This window comes from Rhinoraja longicauda, chromosome 6 (assembly GCF_053455715.1).
Source record: "Rhinoraja longicauda isolate Sanriku21f chromosome 6, sRhiLon1.1, whole genome shotgun sequence".
NCBI classification, from domain to species: domain Eukaryota; kingdom Metazoa; phylum Chordata; class Chondrichthyes; order Rajiformes; family Arhynchobatidae; genus Rhinoraja; species Rhinoraja longicauda.
Window position 1 is genome coordinate 42,184,957 of NC_135958.1, and position 27,893 is coordinate 42,212,849.

The 27,893-nt window shown below is 45.7% G+C and overlaps 1 protein-coding gene across 1 annotated transcript in view; it reads left to right on the top strand.

The window, feature by feature from the left end:
• Window positions 1-6,894: 6,894 nt before the first annotated feature.
• Window positions 6,895-27,893, top strand: part of slc7a5 (solute carrier family 7 member 5) — a 74,360-nt gene continuing 53,361 nt past the window's right edge. The window contains exons 1-2 of the mRNA XM_078400880.1: window positions 6,895-7,948; window positions 21,147-21,272. Of these exons, the coding sequence (XP_078257006.1) occupies window positions 7,381-7,948; window positions 21,147-21,272 (694 nt within the window). The 5' untranslated portion in view covers window positions 6,895-7,380. The remainder of the gene's footprint in view (window positions 7,949-21,146; window positions 21,273-27,893) is intronic.

Genomic DNA, 27,893 nt, shown 5'->3' on the forward strand with positions numbered 1-27,893 from the left:
TACTAAGTTGGGGGGTAGTGTGAATTGTGAGGAAGATGCAATAAGGCTGCAGGGTGACTTGGACAGGTTGTGTGAGTGGGCGGATACATGGCAGATGCAGTTTAATGTAGGTAAGTGTGAGGTTATTCACTTTGGAAGTAAGAATAGAAAGGCAGATTATTATCTGAATGGTGTCAAGTTAGGAGGAGGGGGAGTTCAACGAGATCTGGGTGTCCTAGTGCATCAGTCAATGAAAGGAAGCATGCAGGTTCAGCAGGCAGTGAAGAAAGCCAATGGAATGTTGGCCTTCGTAACAAGAGGAGTTGAGTATAGGAGCAAAGAGGTCCTTCTACAGTTGTACCGGGCCCTGGTGAGACCGCACCTGGAGTACTGTGTGCAGTTTTGGTCTCCAAATTTGAGGAAGGATATTCTTGCTATGGAGGGCGTGCAGCGTAGGTTCACTAGGTTAATTCCCGGAATGGCGGGACTGTCGTATGTTGAAAGGCTGGAGCGATTGGGCTTGTATACACTGGAATTTAGAAGGATGAGGGGGGATCTTATTGAAACATATAAGATAATTAGGGGATTGGACACATTAGAGGCAGATAACATGTTCCCAATGTTGGGGGAGTCCAGAACAAGGGGCCACAGTTTGAGAATAAGGGGTAGGCCATTTAGAACGGAGATGAGGAAGAACTTTTTCAGTCAGAGGGTGGTGAAGGTGTGGAATTCTCTGCCTCAGAAGGCAGTGGAGGCCAGTTCGTTGGATGCTTTCAAGAGAGAGCTGGATAGAGCTCTTAAGGATAGCGGAGTGAGGGGGTATGGGGAGAAGGCAGGAACGGGGTACTGATTGAGAGTGATCAGCCATGATCGCATTGAATGGCGGTGCTGGCTCGAAGGGCTGAATGGCCTACTCCTGCACCTATTGTCTATTGTCTATTGTCTATTGTCTATTGTCTATTGACTGTGATAACATAGAAGGTAGAATGGTACAGCAAAAGAACAGGCCCATGGTGAACATGATACCTAGTTAAAGTTACCTCATCTGTCTATACCTCACCAACCCCTTGTACAACTCCAACATGACGCCCCAATTTCTGAACTCGATTTATTGATTGTTGACAGCCAATGTGCCAAAAACCTTCTCCACCACCCTATCTACCTGCTCAACACCCTATCCACCTGCTCCACTCCACAACATTCTTATCCAGTAACAAATCCCCACCTGTGGAAAATTTCATGTCAGATTGCAGGAAATATTCCTCAATGAAGGCAAAGATTTTTGTTGAAATTTATCATAACCTGTGGTGTGCCAACACAATTTATGATCATGTGAAGAGTGTTTGAACACCAAGATAGAACTACCCACAAGGTAAACCCAAGCTTTATGGTTACCAGGTATCAGTAAATAGGACTAGTAACCACATGCCTATGCAGGTCAAATCATTGGAGAGTTACCACATATAAATATCTAAATCCACTGGCTGGATAAGCAAACCAACATCAGCAATCCTTCTCAGTCCATCATACATTGAGGGTCTATTTACACTTGGCCAACTCTGGAAGGTAGGTTCAAACCCAGGTCCCCCAACCCTGTTTCCCCACCCTCCTGTGCACACAATTCTCCCACATTAGTCACCTTGCTCCTTTATCTTCCACCATAAGCTCATCTTCCATCCCTGAGTCCCACGTATCAGTTTTAATTTTTGTTTTTAGAGATACATGATGGAAACAGGCCCTTCGGCCCACCGAGTCCACTCCCCCCCCCTCCCTACACACCAGGCAGGGTCAGCTTACGGAGGAGGCCAACCTTCGGCCCACCGAGTCCACTCCCCCCCCCTCCCTATACACCAGGCAGGGTCAGCTTACGGAGGAGGCCAACCTTCGGCCCACCGAGTCCACTCCCCCCCCCTCCCTATACACCAGGCAGGGTCAGCTTACGGAGGCCAACCTTCGGCCCACCGAGTCCACTCCCCCCCCCTCCCTATACACCAGGCAGGGTCAGCTTACGGAGGAGGCCAACCTTCGGCCCACCGAGTCCACTCCCCCCCCCTCCCTATACACCAGGCAGGGTCAGCTTACGGAGGCCAACCTTCGGCCCACCGAGTCCACTCCCCCCCCCTCCCTATACACCAGGCAGGGTCAGCTTACGGAGGCCAACCTTCGGCCCACCGAGTCCACTCCCTCCCCCCTCCCTATACACCAGGCAGGGTCAGCTTACGGAGGAGGCCAACCTTCGGCCCACCGAGTCCATTCCCCCCCTCCCTATACACCAGGCAGGGTCAGCTTACGGAGGCCAACCTTCGGCCCACCGAGTCCACTCCTCCCCCCCTCCCTACACACCAGGCAGGGTCAGCTTACGGAGGAGGCCAACCTTCGGCCCACCGAGTCCACCCCCCCCCCTCCCTATACACCAGGCAGGGTCAGCTTACGGAGGCCAACCTTCGGCCCACTGAGTCCACTCCCCCCCTCCCTATACACCAGGCAGGGTCAGCTTACGGAGGCCAATTAATCTGCAAACCCACACATATTTTTGAGATGTGGGAGAAAACCGGAGAACCCGGAAGAAATCCAGGCAGTCAGAGAGAGAACGTGCAAACTCCACACAGACAGCACAAGTTCAGAATCTCTGGCGTTATGAGGCAGCAGCTCACCCAGCTATGCCCTTAGAACTGCCTTATTATGTCCTTCCCTCTTCCCCATCACCTCTTTCCCCTCTCCACATCCACCAATCCACCTCTGTTGCATAATGTTTAAAATGTAAAAGATACAAAAAAAAGGAAAGTCATGCATTCTTTTCATTTATTCGGAGACACTTAGTTGGACATCCGAGATATTAAAACATAGAATCATAGTTACACAGCTTGGAAACAGGCCCTTCAGCCCAACTTGCCCACACTGGCCAACATGTCACATCTACATCTATGTCACGTCTATGCCTCTTGTTTCCCTTATCCCTAACCAGTCTAACCGGGGGGGGGGGGGGGTACGCAGGGGGATGGCGTTCCCCTGGTTTTCAATTTCCAGCTCGGGTTTACTGAGTACTGCAGAAAGATTCGAGTCGTTTATCACTTTATTCAACTCAGACGAAAATGATTTGTAAACTGCCACTGTTAGCACTTGTTAACCGCCAGTAGTTAACAGGTAGTAGTTATACAATGTGTCATCAATACATCGATCCACATTCTTCAGTAAATGTAATTGTGTTTTGACCATGTATTAATCTCACCGCGTTCCTTTGAATAAAATTCAAGGGAGAATTTCTTAAACTCACTGTCAGGGCTGCAAGCACGGGCTCAGGTAAAGTCACATTATTTTATTATTCCACGTTATTTTATTTGCCGCTCTGCCGCTGTGCCACAGTTGTTTCAGCTAAATTAGAATGGATGGGGAGAAAATTAAATAAGTAGTACCAACAGTTTTTTCCAGCCGTGAGTGGTGAATATTTTATTGTGGGTGGTTTTATTTAGCAAAACAATAGTGCAAGCGGAAATATTTTATTATATATCACTATCAAATTTTATTATATATCACTATCAAATATCTATAAATTTCAGATTTGTGTACCCCTGTGAAAATGAGCATACTGAGATACTTTGAAAGACAGCGTCTTCAGATCGATGAAGAAATAAATGATAATGAAAACACTCAGCCAGAAAAGAAGGCAAAATTACTTGAAAATGATAATGCAGCTGTTTCGCCTGATGCTGCATGTGAAGACATTTCAAAAGATATTGAAAAATTTGATCTTCCAAACTGTTGGACACAAGAAATGTACTTAAACGAAAAGAAAGAATATCCCTGGCTAATTGTTAAAAACCGAAAACTAGGATGTAGTGTATGCAGCGAGTGTCATCTTGGACTTGAACGAACACAAAGAATTCATTTGTCTCGTGAGTGGTGCAGTGTTAATGTAATAGGAGTGAGTGATGACAAAGCAAAACAGTTAATGAGTTTAAGAAAAAAGATTTTTAAGCACAAAAATAGTGAAGCTCATATCAGGTGCCAAAAAAATCAATGAAACAGCTGAAAAAAACCCAATCGAAAATGTAGTGTATATGTCACTGAAAAAGGACGAAGCAAAAACAGGTCGAGTTTTTAGAACTGTATATAATATTGTACACAAAGGTAGGCCCTACACAGACATGTCTTCTGATATTGAACTGCAAGAAAGAAACTGCATAGGCTGCTACACTCTCGTAAGTCATGTACAGATGTTTCTCACCACATAGGGAATCAGATGCGAAAGACAGTGGTGGAAAATATAATTTCAAAACAATCTAAAATGTCTATTATGATTGATGAATCTACTACTATTAATGGGAAAACTGTTCTAGTAGTCAACTTCCGTAGGTCACACAACGGGGAATACGCCCCGATCTTTATCAACGGGGACAGTGTGGAGAGAGTGTCCAGCTTCAAGTTCCTGGGCACTCACATTTTGGAGGACCTAACATGGTCCAATAATACTGCTGCGCTGGTCAAGAAGGCACAGCAACGACTGTTCTACCTGAGAACACTGAAGAAGTCTGGTCTACCCCAACAGCTGCTGACGACCTTCTACCGCTGCACCATAGAGAGCATCCTAACACATGGCATCCCTGTGTGGTATCTCAGCTGCACGGAGGCAGAGAGGAAAGCTCTTCAGTGCTCATAGAGAGAGGACCATCAGAACACAGCTACCAGCCTTGGAGGGCATCTACAACACACAATGCCTCAGAAAAGCCACCAGCATCCACAAAGACTCTTCACACCCCTGCAACAGTCTGTTCGAACTTCTACCATTGGGCAGACGATACAAGGCCTTCTACGTCCGCACCTCCAGACTCAGGAACAGCTTCATCCCCAGGGCCATAGCTGCTATGAACCGGTCCTGCTGAGCCGGATGGTCACATCGCACAGTGAACCGGCACAGATCTACTTGCACTTTATTCTGTTTTAAAACTGTTACAATTTGTTTCATTGGGTTGTTTAAATTAATACTGACTAGCTAATTAAATTATTGCATCGTATGGGAGGCGCATTCCCAATCTCGTTGTACCCCTGTACAATGACAATAAAGATGTATTGTATTGTATTGTATTGTATTGTATTGTATTGTCTGCTTGACAGTAGCAGTTGGTGAATCTTCCCAACCTATATCATTCTATTTTGACTTAGAACATATGAAACGTGGTGCAAATGCAAAATCTATATATGATGGGCTTCTAAGTTGCTTACAAAGAGGTGGTTTTTCAATACAGTACTTAAAAGAAAATGTGATATCATTTGTAACTGATGGTGCATCAGTAATGTTAGGACAAAATGCAGGGGTTGCAAAACTATTTCTTGATGATTTCCCTAATGCAACTGTTTGGCACTGTGCCAGTCACAGGCTTGAACTCAGTGTAGGTGATGCTATAAATGAAGTTGCAGGTTTGAATCATTTTCAGATATATTGTGATAAATTGTATTCCTTATATCATAGGTCTCCTAAGAATCAGGATGAGTTGACTGCATGTGCTGAGGCTCTTCACTGTCAACTGTTGAAAATTTGTCGTGTTTTCAGTGTGAGATGGGTTGCTTTGTCTTACCGAACTGTAAAGGCAATGTGGCAGTCTTATAAAGCTATTTGGGAGCATTTTGGAAAAGCACGCTGTGATGCTTCAAGATCTAGTGCAGAGAGAGCAAAGTACGAGGGGCTGCAAAAGTATTAGAGTCATCAGCTTTCGTAAATAATTTGGGCTTGTTGATGGACAGTTTGCTAGAGTTGTCTGTACTGTCACTTGAACTGCAGAACCGAAATTGTACACTTAGTAAAGCACATGAGGAAATTAAACGAACTATCAAGGTTCTTGAATGTCAATTAGAGAACCCAGGAAAATTTTATACTCAAGTGGAGAAAGCAACAAGCCAGATGATATTTAATGGAATAATTTGAGAGCTGGTAAAGTACCTACTATACATAGACAACAGTTTTTGAGGAGTTTGGTCAATAATATGAAATCCAGGCTGCTTGAATCTACAACAGCTTCCAATGATAAATGTAAAAAGTTAATTAACAAGTCGAAATATTTAGATATTAACAATATTCCAGAAGATTCACTTTTTACCTTTGAGGATAATGATGTAGAAGAAATGGCAGAACAATTTGGCTTAAATGGTCGACTTTGTGTCAGAGCCTTCAGAGAATTCAAGGAATCTAAAGGGAAGATAGTTTCTGCAGATTTTTAGCAGCTGGTAACGACTGTAAATACAATTCCGGTATCGACAGCAGAATGTGAAAGATGCTTCAGTGGCATGAGTTTTTGCATGTCACCACAACGTGCAAGACTGATCTTCTCTCAACTCTTCTATTTATTAAGTTGGTGGGACCTCCTCTGTCAAACTTCAACCCCGAAGAATATGTGAGGACATGGCTTCTTAGTGGCAGAAGGCGTGCTGAAGAAACGGCATGCAGAAAGAAAGAGGAGGTGACAGAAAAAAATGGAGATTATATACCATGATGGAACATTTTGTAATGTAAACAGAGAGAGAGGGAGATGCCAGAAAGCAGCTATGACATATAATACACAATAACTATATTATAAATACACAATAAACAAGTTATGCATTCTTGTACTCTTACATGGGTATGACCACACATAACCCCTCCCCTCCTCCCCAACCTTAGCTTCATGGACCTGAGAGTACCCCTAGTTCCAAAAACCCATTTCCATCACTGGTCCCGTCTTGCTGTGTTCCCAATGTTCTCGTTTACAGAGGATGATTGGTGGGATCTGAAAGGCAGGTTCCTGCAGAATATACCACCATCATTATCACGCCTTTTCTGATGGGTTTTTAAAATATAAACTGGTTTGATTGGATGTAATTTCACCGTTTTAAGCACAAATATGAAACATTTCAGAGTAACGATTAATTGGCAGACTGCGCTCTCTGACTGAATGACTCCTGGCGACCAGTGCAACGCAAAACGTGAGAGGAGGCGGAGAAGGGGCGGTCATAGCGACCCGTCTCAGTCTTGCATCATTCAACGTGGGCATGGCATGAATGACTGAGGGGACGGACGGCACCGGGGAGAAGTAACCAGCAGCCGGGACAGAGGGAGAGACAGAGGGAGAGGGAGAGACAGAGGGAGAGGGAGAGGGAGAGACAGAGGGAGAGCGTGAGACAGAGGGAGAGGGAGAGGGAGAGGGAGAGACAGAGGGAGAGGGAGAGGGAGAGGGAGAGACAGAGGGAGAGCGAGAGACAGAGGGAGAGACAGCAGGTCGTGTCGAGTCCGGGCAGCAGTAGCAGAGACAGAGACAGAGGCTTTGTCCACAAAGGCACTAACTGTGACTGCTCTTTCTGCTCTACTCTACTCTGCTCTGCTCTACTCTACTCTGCCCTGCCCTGCTCTGTGGGGCTGAGTTGTGGAACATCATGTCCAATTTGAAGAAGAGGGGTTCAGGCTCGGGCTTGGTGAGGGAGCAAGTCCAAGGGGAGGACGAGAGGATGCTGGAGGCGACGGTGAACGGGGAGCCGGGCGTGTGCCAGGGGGGCCGGGATAGCCCGCAGGCTGGGGCCGAGCGGCCGCCAGACGTGGCGCTGAAGCGGACCATCACTCTGAGGAACGGCGTGGCCATCATCGTGGGCACCATCATCGGCTCAGGCATCTTCATCACACCCACCGGGGTGGTGCGGGAGGCGGGCTCGGTCGGCTTCTCCCTCATCATCTGGACCCTGTGCGGCATCTTCTCCACCATCGGCGCCTTGTGCTACGCTGAGCTGGGCACCACCATCATGAAGTCTGGCGGCGACTACGCCTACATCCTGGAGGTGTACGGCTCCCTCGTCGCCTTCCTCAAACTCTGGATCGAGCTGCTTATCATCCGGCCCAGCTCGCAGTATATCGTGGCGTTCGTCTTCGCCACCTACATCATCAAGCCTGCCTTCCCCTCATGCCCAGTGCCTGAGGATGGAGCCAAGCTGGTGGCCTGCATGTGTGTGAGTGAGTACAACTATCTCCATCACCCTCCAACCCCAACTCCCCACCCCACCCTCACTCTCCCACCCTCCCCCTCACTCTCCCACCCTCCCCACTCTAACCTTCCCCTCATGCCCAGTGCCTGAGGATGGAGCCAAGCTGGTGGCCTGCATGTGTGTGAGTGAGTACAAGTATCTCCATCACCCTCCAACCCCAACTCCCCACCCCACCTCCCTCCCCCCTCACTCTCCCACCCTCCCCCTCTCCCACCCTCCCACCCCCCTCACTCTCCCACCCCCCTCACTCTCCCACCCTCCCTCCCTCCCCCCTCACTCTCCCACCCTCCCCACTCTAACCTTCCCCTCATGCCCAGTGCCTGAGGATGGAGCCAAGCTGGTGGCCTGCATGTGTGTGAGTGAGTACAAGTATCTCCATCACCCTCCATCCCTCCCTACCCCACCTCCCTCCCCAACCACCCACACAACCCACCCTCCCTCCCTCCCCCCTCACTCTCCCACCCTCCCCACTCTAACCTTCCCCTCATGCCCAGTGCCTGAGGATGGGGCCAAGCTGGTGGCCTGCATGTGTGTGAGTGAGTACAAGTATCTCCATCACCCTCCATCCCTCCCTACCCCACCTCCCTCCCCAACCACCCACACAACCCACCCTCCCCACTCAAACCTTCCCCTCATGCCCAGTGCCTGAGGATGGGGCCAAGCTGGTGGCCTGCATGTGTGTGTGTGAGTACAAGTACCTCCATCACCCCCTCTCCCTCCCTCCCCACTCTCCCTCCCCACTCTAACCTTCCCCTTCTGCCCAGCACTTATTGGTATCGTGTATATTTTTTAATCATTAGTTGTTGTAAAGCAAACATTGGCGCTCCGCACTTAAACACGCTTGAGTACTTGACACTTGTGAGCGACGAGCTAGACCAGGCAGGCAGTAAACACGTGTAGCTCCAACCAACCTCTTCCTGTTTCACTTCCCCTCTACCGGCTTTCTTCATGTTCCACTCTTCCTTTCTTTAATTGGCGGGGAGGGAGGCAAGAGTGGAGCGGGTTTTATTGACACGTGTCCCAGACAGGACAATGAAATTCTTACGTGCAGCAACTGAATTCTCTCCTGAGATGCTGCCTAACCCGCTGCTGAGTTACTCTTGCCTTAGATTTGTACCAGTATCTGCAGTTGTTGTCCTACACTACAGAATGCGTGGTGGACCGGCTTGGCGGTCATCAAACATACTTTCCCGTTGGTCTTCTATGTCCAGTTTTCTAATGTTGTATATTATAGGTTGCTTTTGAGTGAGTAGTTGGAACAATTCTCCTCCCTCTCCCTCTTTGTTTTATCTTGTCTCCCACTGGTTTCAATAGACAATTGAAGTAGTAGGAGTAGGCCATTCGGCCCTTCGAGCCAGCACCGCCATTCAATGTGATCATGGCTGATCATTCTCAATCAGTACCCCGTTCCTGCCTTCTCCCCATACCCCCTGACTCCGCTATCCTTAAGAGCTCTATCTAGCTCTCTCTTGAATGCATTCAGAGAATTGGCCTCCACTGCCTTCTGAGGCAGAGAATTCCACAGATTCACAACTCTCTGACTGAAAAAGTTTTTCCTCATCTCTGTTCTAAATGGCCTACCCCTTATTCTTAAACTGTGGCCCCTTGTTCTGGACTCCCCCAACATTGGGAATATGTTTCCTGCCTCTAACGTGTCCAACCCCTTAATAATCTTATACGTTTCGATAAGATCCCCTCTCATCCTTCTAAATTCCAGTGTATACAAGCCTAGCCGCTCCAGTCTTTCAACATATGACAGTCCCGCCATTCCGGGAATTAACCTAGTAAACCTACGCTGCACGCCCTCAATAGCAAGAATATCCTTCCTCAAATTTGGAGACCAAAACTGTACACAGTACTCCAGGTGCAGTCTCACTAGGGCCCTGTACAACTGCAGAAGGACCTCTTTGCTCCTATACTCAACTCCTCTTGTTATGAAGGCCAACATTCCATTGGCTTTCTTCACTGCCTGCTGTACCTGCATGCTTCCTTTCAGTGACTGATGCACTAGGACACCCAGATCTCCTAACTTTTCCCCTGGTCTTCTCCAAATACTGGTAGTTTTGCAGGGTGACCCAGTCAGAAAGTCTGTCCAGTCTTTGTCCTTTGCCACCGTTGGGCAGCGCGCAGTATATCATGGGTGACTGATTTTGATAATATTCTCCAAAAACATTGTTAAAGTTATCAACAGAAGTCTAATCCACTAAACCTTCAGGGAAAACTAATTCAAATTAAGAGGTTAAATGGGGCTCAGTCGTAACAAGGTATTTGGGCCAGAGGGGATCCATGATGATGTCAAAATCAGTTGACTTGATTTGAATAAGTTTATTGGCCAAGTATGTACACATGCAAGGAATGTGCCTTGGTGCTCCGCTCACAAGCAACAACACGACATGCAGTAAACAATTAAGAATAAAGCATAAAATATTAAGAATAAAACATTGTAGTTTAAACGTGTGAATGAAATAAACCAGAGCAAAAGGAGGCAACAGACTTTTGGTTGTTGAGTAGAGCTACTACACACGGGGAAAAAAGCTGTTTTGATGTCTGGCTGTGGCTGCTTTGACAGTCCGGAGTCGCCTTCCAGAGGGAAGTGCTTCAAAGAGTTTGTGGCCAGGGTGAGAGGGGTTAGAGATGATCTTGCCCGCTCGCTTCCTGGTCCTTGCAGTGTACAAGTGGGCAAGTGTGCGAGTCATGCATAAGGAGGGTAATGTTTACACAAAGGATAGACACAAAGTGCATCGGAGAGAAGGAATGGGTGACGTTTCGGGAGAGAGTCAGGGGAGGTGTTATACAGTTCCACTGTCATTGGGCATGTACTGGCGGCTTGTCCAAATGTCCGCTGGAGTTTTCTGGCAGAAATTCTCTGCTCCACTCCTGGGCTGAGTGTTAGCTCCCTTTTCCTGTAATGCTCTGTTGTGCTTTGATTCACGGCTCACTTTGAGGAACCTCGCACTGCAGGAGCTGACAATCTGTTCAGAAATATTCTTTAGCCATGATCACAATGAATGGCGGTGCTGGCTCGAAGGGCCAAATGGCCTCCTGCACCGATTTTCTATGTTTCTATGTTAATGATCTAATTTAGCATGAGGCATAGCAATTGTGGTTTCTATTACTTTGTAAAATTTGAAAAATTATTCCACCCATATCTACACATAATGTTAAGATGCTCTAATGAAATGCAACACATTTTAATTGCTATCCTAGTTATTCTTACAATCTTGCAGGTAGCCTGCTGTTTCTAATTTACTTGAAAGTACTCTCTTTGAAAAATGAATTTGGAGACCTGTTGCTGTCTGCAGTCCTGATACTTAAAAAAAGCATTGAAAACCCAAATTATTACGAATCGGTTGATGAAGTTCATTTAATTAAACAAAACAAGTTGTGGGAAATTTCTTCAGCTGTATTTAATTTCTTCCACCACTTACATTTCCTTGAGCAACATAGGAAATGTCCTTCCATTTCTGATTCATGGTGAGGTTGGCTAATTGTGTTGTGCTCTGATATTAAGAAGGCATGGCATTGTAGACTGTTGTCACGGCTGTGCTATGCCGTCAGCTAAATATAGGCTTTGATCTCTCGCCAGCCAGTCAACCATAACTTTGGCTCATCAGGTCAATGGTAATAAATGTTCTGTGTGTTGATAAAGATTATAGTTGTCAGGGGGACCTATTGAGCTTCACCATCATGCTTCAATGCAATATCAGAATAAATATAGACAAGTAAAAACCTCTGTTTAAAGATGTAATTTACACTCAAATTAAAATGAAAATAGGGCAAAACCTGAGCCACTGCACACACGCATACACACGTACGTACATACACACATACCAGAGCACACACCAACCACATGCACTCACACGTCCGTGATCTAACCCACACCCATCCTCTGCCTTCCTCCTTCTCATAGAAACGTATAAAATTATAAAAGGACAAGCTAGATGTTGGAAAAATGTTCCCAATGTTGGGGGAGTCCAGAACCAGGGGCCACAATCTAAGAATAAAGGGGAGGCCATTTAAAACTGAGATGAGAAAAAAACTTTTTTCACCCAGAGAGTTGTGAATTTGTGGAATTCTCTGCCACAGAGGGCAGTGGAGGCCAAATCACTGGATGAATTTAAAAGAGAGTTAGATTGAGCTCTAGGGGCTAGCGGAATCAAGGGGTATAGGGAGAAGGCAGGCATGGGTTACTGATTGTGGATGATCAGGGCTCAAAGGGCTGAATGGCCTCCTCCACCTATTTTCTATGTTTCACCCCACCCAGATCTCCTTCCTTCAACCAACCTTTGCTCTCTCTCCCTCTTTCTTTAATTGCAACCTTTTTGCCTCTCACTCACCTCATGATTTTCCCTCCCACTCTGTTCTACCCCCCCCCCCCCCCCCACTCTGATCCCCTCTCCCCATCCTCTTCAGTGTGGATCCCCTCAGTCTCAGTGGAAGTGACGCATGAATCTATCCCAGACACTCCATTAGCACCCCCCGCCCAACCCGCAAAAGCCTATCCTGGGCAGCCTGGGATCCTGGGGCAGGCTGGGGCTCTGGGCAGGCTGGGGTCCTGGGGCCCTGGGCAGGCTGCGGCCTAGGGCAGCCTGGGGCCCAGGGCAGGCTGGGGCCCAGGGCAGCCTGAGGTCCTGGGGCCCAGGGCAGGCTGGGGTCCTGGGGCCCTGGGCAGGTTGGGGCCTAGGGCAGGCTGGGGTCCTGGGGCCCAGGGCAGGCTGGGGCCCTGCGGCCCAGGGCAGGTTGGGGCCCAGGGCAGTGATTTTTCTTGCAGCAAAAGATTTGTCCTTTGGATGTGGGAATAATCCACACGCCCAAGATCATCGTGTGCAATGCGTGGGCAGTCTGAAGACGGGTCTCGACCCAAAATGTCACCCATTCCTTCTCTCCCGAGATGCTGCCTGACCCGCTGAGTTACTCCAGCATTTTGTGTCTATCATCACGCGCAATGCCTTGTGAGGATCTCTGAAGTGGTCTAACTGTTTACAGAATTTGTGTTCATTGCTCAGAATAGAAAGTTATCCGTGGGCTTCTCATGTGGCTGTGAGCATGTCAAAGGTGCGCATAGATAAGTATATTGAGCTTTTAAACCATAGATAATAAACAACAGCACTATTCGATCAAATCCCAAGAGAGAGATGTTACTTGGTAAACTGGGAGATTTGACGGCCTATGTCAAACAAGACGTCACAAGCCTGGAGTAATAATTGATAATGGTCTTCATTTTAAATCTCACATAAATAAGGTAACAAAGTGTGCTTTCATCACCTCAGAAATATCGCTAAAGTACGGCCTTAACTCAACATGACTGTGAAACACTCATACATGCTTTCATATAGAGCAGGCTTGATTACTGTAATACCTTATTTGCCGGTCTGCCTTCAAAATCTACCAACAAGTTACAGCTCATTCAAAATGCCGCGGCCCGGCTTTTAACAAACACCAAGAAAAGGGAACATATCACCCCAGTATTACACTCCCTTCATTGGCTCCCTGTGAGATCCAGGATAGACTATAAAGGTCTCCTTCTTGTCTACAAAGCCCTAAATGGCTTGGGAGCAGCATATTGTACAGAGTCCCTCCTTCCCTCTGCCCCAACTCCAGCGCTCAGGTCTGCTGATGCCGGCCTGTTGGCCTCTCAACGCCACAGCAATAAGAACATTGGTGGAGCAGCCGTTTACAACTACGCCCCCAAGCTGTGGAATACCCCATCCTGGGCCATGAGAGACGCACGTACATTCAGCTGTGGAATACCCCACCCTGGGCCATGAGAGATGCCCACTCAGTTGTGGAATACCCCACCCTGGGCCATGAGAGATGCCCACTCAGTTGTGGAATACCCCACCCTGGGCCATGAGAGATGCCCACTCAGTTGTGGAATACCCCACCCTGGGCCATGAGAGACGCACATACACTCAGTTGACAATTTTAAACGGCAGCTAAAACTGATCTATTCACTCAAGCTTTTAACTGATTTTACTTCTTCTGATGACAGTGCGGAAATCACCTTTAATCTCCTGTATTTATCTCAGCATATCCTTCAGCTGCTTGTGTGCTCATATAGTACATGGGACTCTGTATTTGACCTCAGTGTTTTTGGTTTTTGTTCTTTTACACTCAATTTTTTTTTAAATTATATTTTTATATAAATCTGTGCTTTTTATGTTATTAACTGTCTCTGGCCTGACTCTTTTAAATTGTATTTTTGTTTAGACCTGGGTTTTCGTGATAAGCACTTTGGGTTGCATTCAATTGCATGAAAAGTGCTATACAAATAAAGTTATTATTGCAAGTTATTATTATTTCTTTGCTGTTCATTCATGACACGTGGTTTTCAGGAGACTTGCTGTAGTTTGGTCATGGGTGACATTTCCTTTCCCTCCATAACCTGGGGGTTCTTCAACTAAGCTTTGAATGTAACTTTCACCCAAAGTTCCTCCCACGATGGAATGCAAAATTTGAATTAGGTTTTTCTGAGGAAAGTATCTTTGTTAGTATTACTTCTAGAAGATACAGCATTTATATTTGAGGCATCATGTAAAGTGTATTGTATTGTGGAAAAGTATGTCGGATTGAACAAAATACAAAAGCTTTTTACATAGAAACTTAGAAAATAGGTGCAGGAGGAGGCCATTTGACCCTTCGAGCCAGCACCGCCATTCATTGTGATCATGGCTGATCATCCACAGTCAGTAACCCGTGCCTGCCTTCTCCCCATATCCATTGATTCCACGGGCCCCTAGAGCTCTATCTAGCTCTCTCTTAAATCCATCCAGTGAATTGGCCTCCACTGCCTTCTGTGGCAGAGAATTCCACAAATTCACAACTCTCTGGGTGAAAAAGTATTTTCTCACCTCAGTTTAATACTTACGTTAAAAACAAGAGGGTAACCGGCTCAAGGATAAAGGAGGGAATTTGTCTGTGGATGCAGGCGAGGTACTAAACGAGTACTTTGCATCCGATTTCACCAAGGACAAGGACATGAGATTAGTGTGGAGAATAATAGTTTGAGATTAAGGAGTAGGACATGTGGGACCCGTAAAGGTTTCAAGGTCAGTTTATTGTCACATGTACCATTTAAGGTACAGTGAAATTTGAGTTCAGAGCATTAAGATAGATAGACAATAGACAATAGGTGCAGGACCTTCAGGGAAATATGCACTTGGACTTCTCGATTCCCATGCTCTACAAACTCTCCAGGGCTCTACTGTTCACCCAGAAGGTCCTGCCCTGGTTTGACATCCCCAAAATGCAACGGCTCTCACTTTGCTGAATTAAACATGAGCCATAACTGGCTGCTCCAGAGTATCATAGAATCATACAGCATGGATACAGGCACTTCCACCCAACTTGTCCATGTTTAGCCCACCTTTGCAGTTAGATGCTGTGATAGTACCTGCCTCACCTACCTCCTCTGGCAGCTTGCTCCATATACCCACCACCCTCGTGCGAAAAACGTTGTCCCTTAGGCTCCTATTAAATCTCACCTTTAACCTATGTCCTCTGATTCTTGAATAGGCTAGGACTTTATTCCTTGGCGTGCAGGAGGATAAGGGGTGATCTTATAGACTGCATTCTCCCCATCTATTTCTCTCATGATTTTATACAGCTCCATAAGAAGTTCATGCACTCCAAGGAATAAAGTCCGAGCACCTCCCCCTTTAGGTCAGGCTCTCGATTCCTGGCAACATGGCTGAACTCTTCCCAGCTTAAAGACATGTTTCCTATGGCAAATTCTGCAAATTTCCTAGTTTGCATTCTCACCCAAATCATTAATATTGATGGCAGACAGCAGAGGCCACAGCACCGATTCCTGAAGCTCTTTAGTCACAGGTCCTCAGTCTGTAAAAAACAACCTTTCCACCACCACTGCTTCCTGCCATGAAGCTAATTATGCATCAATTTAAATAGTTCTCTCTGGATCCCTTGCAATCTAAAATATAAGGATTTTTAGACAAAGTATAGATATTCTTGTTTAGAGCATTAGTACTTGTTTAGACTTAGTCCAGTCGCTCTTACGGATTTCATAGAAACATAGAAAATACGTGCAGGAGGAGGCCATTCGGCCCTTCAAGCCAGCACCGACATTCATTGTGATCATGGCTAATCATCCACAATCAGTAACCCGTGCCTGCCTTCTCCCATATCCCTTGATTCCACAAGCCCCTAGAGCTCTATCTAACTCTCTTAAATTCATCCAGTGATTTGACCTCCACTGCCCTCTGTGGCAGAGAATTCCACAAATTCACAACTCTCTGGGTGAAAAAGTTCCTTCTCACCTCAGTTTTAAATGGCCTCCCCTTTATTCTAAGACTGTGGCCCCTGGTTCTGGACATTTTTCCTGCATCTAGCTTGTCCAGTCCTTTTATAATTTTACATGTCTATAAGATCCCCTCTCATCCTTCTAAACTCCAGCGAATACAAGCATAGTCTTTTCAACCTTTCCTCATATGACAGTCCCGCCATCCCAGGGATCAATTTCGTGAACCTACGATGCACTGCCTCAATTACAAGGATGTCCTTCCTCAAATTAGGAAACCAAAACTGTACACAATACTCCAGATGTGGTCTCACCAGGGCCCTATACAACTATAGAGTGTAGTTATATATAAGCTATAAGCTATTTGTAAAACAGAGGTTGTTAAATTGCCATCAGTCAGTATGTCGCAGGTGGTGGCTGCCTGCTTTGCTGATGCAAGAAACATCCTGTATTACATGTGGGCGGGTTAGTTCATTCAGTCTACATGGGTGGAGCGAAAGTTCAGAGCAGCCTTCAAAGCATGAAATCTGCGCCGACCATTTTTTGGCTGATCTCTCAAATTTTGAAGGCAACACAGAACAATTTTATCTTGCATATTTTCAGGTCAACTTTTTAAAATTTTAATTTATTCCTTACATCTTTGTCACTTTTCTTTTGTACTACGTCTGACTGACCCCTTGCTAAGTATTAAGTGTGACCTTGCAGCTAACCTACTTGACTGATTAATTTGCATTCATTTTGTATACAGTTGTATATAGTTTCTTTTATAACTGCTGACGATTACCATTGAATGGAAATTAATCGCGTGCATATTATTAAGTTGTTACACAATGGTGGAACAATCCCATGTGTAGTCTTTTGATTTGAAAGAGCAAGGAAGGACCTTACAAGGTAAATAAATGTAATTCAATATTTATATTATGGGTCAATTTGCAGTTTATGTTAAATGAGATCATTAGATTCATAGAGTTGTAGAGTGATACAGCGTAGAAACAGGCCCTTTAGCCCAACTTGCCCACACCAGCCAACATGTCCCAGCTACACTAGTCCCACCTGCCCGCGTTTGGCCCATATCCCTCCAAACTTGTCCCATCCATGTACCTGTCCAACTGTTTCTTAAATGTTGGGATAGTCCCTGCCTCAATTACCTCCTCTGGAAGTTTGTTCCATACACCCACCACCCTTTGTGTGAAAAAGTTACCCCCTCAGATTTGTATTAGATCTTTTCCCCTTCACCTTAAACCTAGGTCCTCTTGTCCTCGATTCACCTACTCTGGGCAAGAGACTGCATCTACCCAATCTATTCCTCTCATGATTTTCTCAGCAATTCTGTATAAAACACATATTCATTCTGTCAGTATTTTGTTTTATAGCTTCTTGTGTTTTATAGAGACTTCTTTAGAGCAGAAATTGGTCTTCTTCCAGTGGTGGCATTGGAACATCAATTTTGACCGTCCACAATTACCGCATGATAGATTTTAAATGTGGTTAGTTCATTTGAAAGAGTTAAAAAATAATATAGGAACTTAATTACATGTAGATACTCTGGTCCAATTATGCATCATCATCAACATTATTTCACATTTTGCAGGCACTGTCAAATTAAGTTCAATTCCTTCTTCTTAAGGACACCATGCATTCCTCTTTAAGGAATAAATACTAAGCTTAATGATAACAGTTTAGTCTTTCTGAGGCTGAACCCTATAATGTATTGGGAATTACCGAGGTCAGGTCCACTGGTTAATGAAAGCTGGTTGCTTTTAGCTTAAATGGTGGTGATAATAATAATAGCCCAGATTTTTAAAAATGCAATGTTAATGTTTATAGAGTCATGAAGCACTGAAACAGATCCTTCAGTCCAACTCAACCATGCTGACCAAGATGCCCCATCTAAGCTAGTCCCATTTATTTGCGTTTGCCCCCACATCCCTTCAGACCTTTTCTATCCAGGTACCTGTCCAAACGTCTGTTAAATGTTGTTATTTCCTGCCTCAACTACTTCCTCTGGCAGCTCGTTCCATATATCTGTGTGAAAAGGTTGCCCCTCGAGTTCTAATTAAATCTCTCCCCTCTCATATTAAATCTATGCCCTCTAGTTCTTGCATCCCATAGTATGGAAACAAGATTCTGCATTCATCCTATCTGTTCCCCTATAAGATCTCCTGCAATGTATAATCTAGCCTGCCCAACCTCTCCCTATAGCTCAAGACCTCGAGAACTTGTTAATCTTCTTTGCATTCTTTCCACCTTAATGGCATATTTCCTACACGAAATTAAACACGAAACTCCAAGTGCAGCTCGGCTTGAAAACCAAACTGCAGATGCTGGAAATCTGAAATAAAAACACTCAGTAGTTTGGGCATCATCTGTGGAAAGAGAAACAGTTAACATTTCAGGTCAAAGACAAAGGGTAGATTTGAAACATTAACTTTATTTCCCTTGCTACACTTGCCGCCCCATCTGCTGAGTGGGCCCAACAATTTCTGTCTGTTGAGTAATAGGGCTGAAGAGCCTTTTTGTTGTTGTTGGTGTGACAATAAGGTATTCATTCATTCAAACCAGTTCTTGGTTTATTTTCCATGATTACTTCTCGGTCTTGTTTGGTTACAGCTCCATAAATCCAGTGAGCAAAATGATCTGGAATTCGTATTGTGTTCACTTTTGGTCACCCTGCTATAGGAAGGTTGTTGTTATGCTGGAAAGAGTGCAGAGAACTATTTCTGGTGAAGGGTCTCCACCCAAAACGTCACCCATTCCTTCTCTCCAGAGATGCTGCCTGACCCGCTGAGTTACTCCAGCATTTTGTGACTAGCTTCGATTTAAACCAGCATCTGCAGTTCTTTCCTACACAAGAGTGCAGAGAAGATTTGCGATGATGTTGCTAGGACTTCAGGGCCTGAACTATAGGGAGAGGTTGAGCAGGCTAGGACTTTATTCACTGGAGCACAGGAGGATGAGGGGAGATCTTGTAGAGGAGTATAAGATCATGAGGGAAATAGATAGCAAATGCACAGATTCTTTCACCCAGAGTAAGGGAATCAAGAACCAGGGGACATAGATTTAAGCTGAGGAGAAACAATTAAGAGAAACCTGTGGGGTAACTTTTGCACACAGAGGATGGTAGGTGTATGGATCGAGCTGCCGGAGGAGGTAGCGGGGGCAGGTACTATAACAGCATTTTAAAGACATTTGGACAGGCCCATGGAGGGATACGGGCCTAACCCAGGAAGTTGGGACCAGTGAAGATGGGGAAGTTGGGCCGAAGGTCTTGTTTCCATGCTCTATGACTGAGGTGTAGTTATTTTATCCCCGTTTGTTTCAATTAACTTGAGTTGTTGGACAATACATTCAGAAAATGCTACTGGGCCATTAGAAGTTACTTAAATTTTTCTCTTCATGATTTTTTGGGGTGATGTTTCCCACAAGATAATGAGACTAGAAATCAAAATTTCATCTTGCATAAATTGCTGTTTTAAAGTTGTGAACATGAGGAAAAGCATTTTATGCAGTAGGCGGTAAGGTGGCGCGGCGGTAGAGCCTTACAGAGCCAGATCCCGGGTTCCATCCCGACTACGGGCGCTGTCTGTACGTTCTTCCCGTGACCTGCATGGGATTTCTCCGAGATCTTCGGTTTCCTCGTACACTCAAAAGACGTGCAGGTTTGTAGGTTAACTGGCTGGCTATAAAATATTAAATTGTCCCTAGTCTGTGTAGGATAGTGTTAATGTGTGGGGATCGCTGGTCGGCGCGGACTCGGTGGGCCGAAGGGCCTGTTTCCACGCTGTATCTCTAAACTAAACTAGAACAGGCATGTGAATATTCCGCAGATTTCCGCATTTTTTTAATCAATTTTCCGCGCTTTTTGCATGATTTCCACTTTTTCACTTTGCCAAAATCAATATTTACCAGCGGAGAAATCGGATCGAAAAAAAGAAAGAAAAAAAAAAGAAAATAAACGATGTATAGCAGCGTTTCTCAACCGGAGCGCCCCGCCCGGAACACTAGGGTTCCGCTAGAGGTCGCTCGGGGTTCCGCGAGAAATAGCTGCTAATCATTGAAATCCAGACAAAATTACGAGAGCCCACTTGAAATGCCCCCCCCCCGCCCTCGAAGTCTCCCCGAAAATGTGGCACCTAGGCAGGGCAAGGCAGCCAATCTCGACCTCATCGGGACTTCCACGGCCAATCAGTGGGTTGAAGTTGCCACCTGCAGCCGGGGCTCTGGAACTCCAGCCCGGCTGGAGCCGGCACATCTATCCCCATCGCCGACTTCCTTGGCCGGCTGGATAAACCAGCAAGGCTCTGGAACCAAGAGTGCCAGAAAATCAGTGGTGGAACTGTAATGAGTAAATATTAAATTTAAGTGCAAGATTATATAACTAGATTAATTAAAATAATAAAAAATGTTATTAGTATACAGTGACATATTCACATTATTTTTTGTAATGTCCGTTTTTACATTGAAATGCACTAAAAGAGGCTTGAAACGGGTATTTTGTGTGTACATTTTCCAATTCTTTGATCCCGCGCAAGTGCTCAGCTCTTTTCCTCTTTTTTTTTCACCTCACTCACATGGCTGCTAAAAGCGGTTAGATTCTGGAATGCACTGTCAAAAAGGACCTTTTGTGTCATCATTTGTTATCTAGCGAGTGAGGTCCTGAGGCGTACTACTGATAAGTTCCTCAACACCAGCTGTGATCAGTCAGTTGACCAAACCTGCTTTCAAGTGCCTATATTTGAGGGCATGCTGAAAGCACAACATGGATAGCTGAGCTTATCTGAGCTTTCAAATGTGAAGCTGCCTAGTGATGACAAATATTTATCCTGTCGTCAAATATTTAGTTCATTTAAATTTTTAAAAATTGCAAAAGTATTAAAATGAAATGCAATGTGTTTTTTTTTTCTTTCAGTGTTTCTGACGGCAGTGAACTGTTACAGTGTAAAGGCAGCCACAAGAGTGCAAGATATCTTTGCTGCAGCAAAATTGCTGGCATTATTTATGATCATCATTCTGGGCTTTGTGCAGATTTTTAAAGGTAAGTGTGAGATAAAGTTTAATTGTACAATCAGTCTGTTGCTACTAAATATTCTCGCAAAGACAGCAGTGACGTGTGAATGGCATTAAATGTTGGTCACTTTCCAAAGTGGATATCCAAACCCCTGCTTTGGGGCGGCACGGTGGCGCAGCGGTAGAGTTACTGCTTTGCAGCGCCAGAGACCCGGGTTCAATCCCGACTACGGGTGCTGTCTGTACTGAGTTTGTACGTTCTCCCCGTGACCGCGTGGGTTTTCCCCGAGATCTCCGGTTTCTTCCCACACTCCAAAGACGTGCAGGTTTGCAAGTTAATTGGCTTCGGTAAAAATTGTAAATTGTCCCTAGTGTGTAGGATAGCGTTAGTGTACAGGGATTGCTGGTCAGCGTGGACTGGGTGGGCCGAAGGGCCTAAACTAAACTAAATTCATGCTATCTATCTGAAGTAACATTGAATCACAATCGTCAGTGAAACTTAACACTAGATGAAACATAAAATCATTCACACTTCAGCCACAGTCAGGAGGATGTTTAGTTTTAAAAGTTTCTTGAGTTATTTAACTCTATACTTGTTTTAATATCCTCCAAACTAAAAACTATTAACATTTAAGTAGCTGACTTTCATTATCTGTGTTTGAATCAGCACTCATTAGGTTAGAAACTGACCATTGTCCACCTTAAAAATGAGATTGTAACTTCCATTCCATTGTAGGGAATCATCGCCACACGGATATTTTGAAAATGAGTTTATATGATGGATGAACAGAACTCTGCTGTGTGAATGTAGACTTCTTGGACAAAGGGTCACATTTTCCTGAAATTAATGCACTCTGATATAACTATTTTTGGGATTTCAATTTCTCTCATTTCATTTTGTAATAAAACAACATGTATCGGCACAAGGAAAGTTAATTTAAAAAATGCTTTTAATCACAGTGGTAAAGCTACTGCCTACAGCACCACAGACTCTGGTATGATCCTGACTCTGGGTGCTGACTGTAATGAGTTTGTACGTTCTCCCCATGACCTGCGTGGATTTTCCACGGGCGGTCCGGTTTTCTCACACACTCCAAAGACGTACAGGTTTGTAGATTAATTGACTTGGGTATCAATGTACAATTGCCCCCAGTGTGTGTAGGGTAGTGTTAATACTCTGGTTGGGAACTCTGGTCGGTGTGGATTTCGTGGGCCGATGCACCTGTTTCCGCGCTGTATCTATAAACTAAACTAAAGGTATTATTTTGAAAGACAATTTTTTAAATTTTGCTTTGGGTTTTAGTTTAACATCAGCTAACTTCTACAAACAGCATGTGAATTAATGTTTTAGGAAGGAACTGCAGATGCTGGTTTAAAGCGTAGATAGACACAAAATGCTGGAGTAACTCAGTTGGTCAGGCAGCATCCCTGGAGAGAAGGAATGGGTGACGTTTCGGGTCGTGACCCTTCTTCAGACTGAGTCAGGGGAGAGCGAGATACACAGATATGGAAGTGTAAGGTGTGAAAACGAGACAAATGGGCTGCAGTTCAATGAAAACATAGATCATTGCTAGCTAGGAGAAGGTAACAGCAAAGCAAACAGAGATAAAATGTAAACGAGGACAGTTAGACTGGTTGGAGAACTGGGTAAGATGGAGGGATGGAGAGAGAGGGAAAGCAAAGGTTACTTGAAGTTAGAGAAGTCAATGTTTATACCGTTGGGGTGTAAGCTGCCCAAGCAAACCATGAGGTGCTGTTCAATTTGCTTTGGGTCTCTGACAATGGAGGAGGCCCAGGATAGAAAGGTCAGCATGGGAGGGGGAGTTAAAGTGTTTAGCAATCGGCAGATCAGGTAGTTTTAGGCGGACTGAGCGGAGGTGTTCAGCGAAATGATTGCCGAGCCTGCGCTTGGTCTCGCTGATATATAGGAGTCTGCACCTGGAACAGTGGATACAGTACATGAGGTTGGAGGTGGTAAAAAATGAACCTTTGTCTAATCTGAAAAGTCTGTGGTGGTCCTTGGATGGAGTTGAGTGGAGAGGTATAGGGTCAGGTGTTTCATCTCCTGCGGTTGCTGGGGAAAGTCTACCTCACAACAGATGGGGGAAGAGGGGTTGTACAGTTTGATAGCCACAGGGAAGAAGGATCTCCTGTGGCGTTCTGTGCTGCATCTTGGTGGGACCAGTCCGTTACTGAAGGTGCTCCTCAGGTTGACCAGTGTGTCATGGAGGGGGTGAGCTGTATTGTCCAGGATGCTCTGCAGTTTGAGGAGCATCCTCCCCTCCAAGACCACCTCCCATGAATCCAACTCCGCCCCCAGGACGGAGCCAGCCTTCCTGATGGGTTTGTTAATCCTGTTGGCGTCCGTGGCCTTCGCCCTGCTGCCCCAGCACACGGCAGCGAAGAAGATGGCACTGGCTGCCACCGATTGGTAGAACATCTGCAGCATCTTACTGCAGACGTTGAAGGAGCGGAGCCTTCTCAAACAGTACAGCCGGCTCTGTCCCTTCTTGTACAGGGCCTCAGCGTTCCTGGACCAGTCCAGTTTACTGTCCAGGTACACTCCAAGGTACTTGTACTCCCTGGTAAACTGCACATCCACACAGGGGATGGAGACAGGGGGACAGGGGTGTTCCTCTCTTCCTAAAGTCCAGGGTGTTGTGGAGGGAATGGTTTCTACTGAAATCGGAAAGAGATGGAGATGGGAAAATGTGGCTAATGGTGGGATCCTGTTTGAGAGGACGAAAATGCTGGAGGATTATGTGCTGTATGCGGTTGATGGGGTGGAAGGTGAGGACTAGGGAGGCTCTGTGCCTGTTGAGACTGGGGGGGAGGGGGGGCAAGAGCGGAGCTGTGGGGGAGCCTCATCTATGATGGAAGAGGGGAACCCCCCCCGTCCTCAAAAGAATGAGGACATCTCAGATGTCCTGGTATGGAACACATCTTCTTGGGCGCAGATGCGGCGTAGACGGAGGAATTGGGAATAGGGGATAGAGTCTCTACAGGAAGCAGGGTGGGAAGAAGTGTAGCCTAGATAGCTGTGGGAGTCAGTGGGTTTATAATAAACTAGACAAAGTGGACCCGTTGGGCCCAAACCTCTCCTGCATTGGTGCAGCACCCTGTCCTCCCCTCCCCCTCTCTCTCCTCAACCCGCCCCCCTCCCCTCCCCCTCCCCTCCTTTTGAACTTTAAAATGTGAATAACTTTAAAAATATAAGACCGATTTCAATAAAACTATTTGCATTATCACTAAAGTGACAATGGTGAGTAAGGTGGGCCTAAAATTGTCGTGCTATCGTGTACCGTTTTGGCTGAAGTTCAGTCACAAACAAGATAACAAACGAGAGTTTTAGTATACAGATGTCAGTCGATAGTCTATCTCCTGTGATGGAGATGGTGAGATCAAGAAGCGGTTGAGATGCTATGTGAATTACTGTGGCAGTCAATGTTTTCAACACAATAATCACAATAAAATTGAAATACCCAGGTTAAACAAAACCTTATGTTTCACTGTTCTGTATTAGAACATTACTCCGCTCATCTCTTTTGCCTTTTAAACTAAAGATGTTTTATTATTTAAGTAGATGTATAGCCATTCTTCTACAATAGAAATAGTAAAAGACATTAGTGTCAGTGTTGGTAGTACGTCATCCTAGTTCACGGTGTGGGATGGCAATATAGTAGTTGGGTTGCATGTTGAACATGTGAGAAGAAAATGAGTCATTTTGAAGAAATGTAAGAGCAGTGTCTGTAAATTCATTATAGCTTGGTGGAAAGTAGATATTATCCTGAAGAATCAAATCATGTAACCCTCTGGCTACAGCGCCTGGAGGGCGTTACATAATTTCCGCTGCCTCAAATGCAAAAAGATGATGTAATCCTCCAATCCATGGAACATCCAGTAATTTAAGGTGAATCCAATTGTTAGTTGTATTAGGACAGTCAAAAAAACAAATGAGTGAGAATCGTTTGCACCCTGTGTTCTCTCTACCGACTTGCTCCTGCCTATTTTCATGCTTCACGATCTGTTTAAAAAATCCTTGACCTGCAATGTCACCTCTGTTTACTTCTCCACGGATGCTATTTGATCTGTCAAGTACTTCCAGTATTTCTGGTTTTAGTCAAGCAAGACTTGCATCGCTTGTAAAGAACTCTAGACTGACATGGACCCGTTGGGCCCAAATCTCTGCAGCGTGCGAGACAACCCGCGTTGGGTCCAAACCTCTCCTGCGGGCCTTTCCGGCTACCCTCCCCCAACTGACGATCCATGGACCCGTTGCCGGGCGGGGAGTGTCCCCCGGGGCCGTGGGAAGGCAAGAGGAGACAGGGAAGGGGAGAGGGAGCCACTCACCTCGGCCCCGTGTGGCCAGCATTGCTGCCAGAGCGAGCCGTGGCCCTGAAACCTCTCCTGCAGCTCGGTGACGGCCATCTTGCTGGACCCTCTGCCCTGCACTGCACCATGGGAGGAAGGTCAAGCTCAGGATAGGCCCCGGTCCTCCCGGGGAGCGCATTTATTAAAGTTTACTAAGTAAATTGTTTTTAAAAAGTAACAGAACTTGATTTATTCAGACCGCGGGGGAATGATGAGTAGGGTGAGCCTAAAATTGTTGCGCTGTCGTGCACCATTTTGGCTGTCTTTCGAGAACAAATATATCCACAAATATACAAGATGAGAGTTTTAGTAATATATATATATATATTACTCTGCTGTGGGCACGGCAACCCCCTATCTATATCGAGATAGAGAGATCGAACACAGAGCAATGCAATGCAGTAATGTAAAATCTCAGCATATGGAACACCAGGCAAATGAAAAAGGTCCCTGAAAAATGTCATGATACAAAGCCCATAAAGAAGGATACTAGTATTTCTGGTGTAGATATTGATTGATACATTATTGTCACGTGAACCTGGTACAGTGAGATTCTTTGTTTGCAAACAGTACAAATATGAAAGAGTTGCCACGTAAATGGTTACAAAAAGCATTAAAAAAGCTGACATAGTTACAAAAGTATTCAATATAGTCCCTCTTCCTGCTCCCTCCCCTGCCCCCTCCCCCCACCCCTCCTTGTTCTCAGCGCCCCCACCCCCGAGCCAGGTCTCACTCAGGTGATGGTGCACGCCGCCCCTCTCACTCTCCGATGCTCCTATCTCTCTCTCTGTCGCTCCTCTCTCTCTCTCTCTACAACGCCCCTCTCTCTCTCTCCCTGACGCCCCCCCTCTCTCATAGAAACATAGAAAATAGGTGCAGGAGTAGGCCATTCGGCCCTTCGAGCCTGCACCGCCATTCAATATGATCATGGCTGATCATCCAACTCAGTAACCTGTGCCTGCCTTCTCTCCATACCCCCTGATCCCTTTAGCCACAAGGGCCACATCTAACTCCCTCTTAAATATAGCCAATGAACTGGCCTCAACTACCTTCTGTGGCAGAGAATTCCACAGATTCACCACTCTGTGTGAAAAAAACCTTTCTCATCTCGGTCCTAAAAGACTTCCCCCTTATCCTTAAACTGTGACCACTTGTTCTGGACTTCCCTAACATCGGGAACAATCTACCTGCATCTAGCCTGTCCAACCCCTTAAGAATTTTGTACGTTTCTATAAGATCCCCCCTCAATCTTCTAAATTCCAGCGAGAACAAGCCAAGTCTATCCAGTCTTTCTTCATATGAAAGTCCTGCCATCCCAGGAATCAACCTGGTGAACCTTCTCTGTACTCCCTCTATGGCAAGAATGTCTTTCCTCAGATTAGGAGACCAAAACTGTGCGCAATACTCCAGGTGTGGTGTCACCAATGCCCTGTACAACTGCAGCAGAACCTCCCTGCTCCTATACTCAAATCCCCTCGCTATGAATGCCAACATACCATTCGCTTTCTTCACTGCCTGCTGCACCTGCATGCCTACTTTCAATGACTGGTGTACCACGACACCCAGGTCTCATTGCATCTCCCCTTCTCCTAATCGGCCACCATTCAGATAATAGTCTGCTTTCCTGTTCTTGCCACCAAAGTGGCTAACCTCACATTTATCCACATTATACTGCATCTGCCATGCATTTGCCCACTCACCTAACCTATCCAAGTCACGTTGCAACCTCCTAGCATCCTCCTCACAGCTAACACTGCCCCCCGGCTTCGTGTCATCCGCAAACTTGGAGATGTTGCATTCAATTCCCTCGTCCAAATCATTAATATATATTGTAAATAGCTGGGGTCCCAGCACTGAGCCTTGCGGTACCCCACTAGTCACTGTGTGCCATTCTGAAAAGGACCCGTTTATTCCTACTCTGCTTCCTGTCTGCCAGCCAGTTCTCTATCCACGTCAATACTGAACCCACAATACCGTGTGCTTTAAGTTTGCATACTAATCTCTTATGTGGGACCATGTCAAAAGCCTTCAGGAAGTCCAGATATAACATCCACTGGTTCTCTCTTATCCACTCTACTAGTTACATCCTCGAAAAATTCTATAAGATTCGTCAGACATGATTTACCTTTCACAAATCCATGCTGACTTTGTCCAATGATTTCACCACCCTCTCTCTCTCTCTCTCTCTCCCCGATGTCTCTGCCAGTGGCCAGGCCCAGTCACGCACGGCTGCACAGTGCTTGCCGGGACCTCCTTTCTACCTGTTTCATTTTGAAAT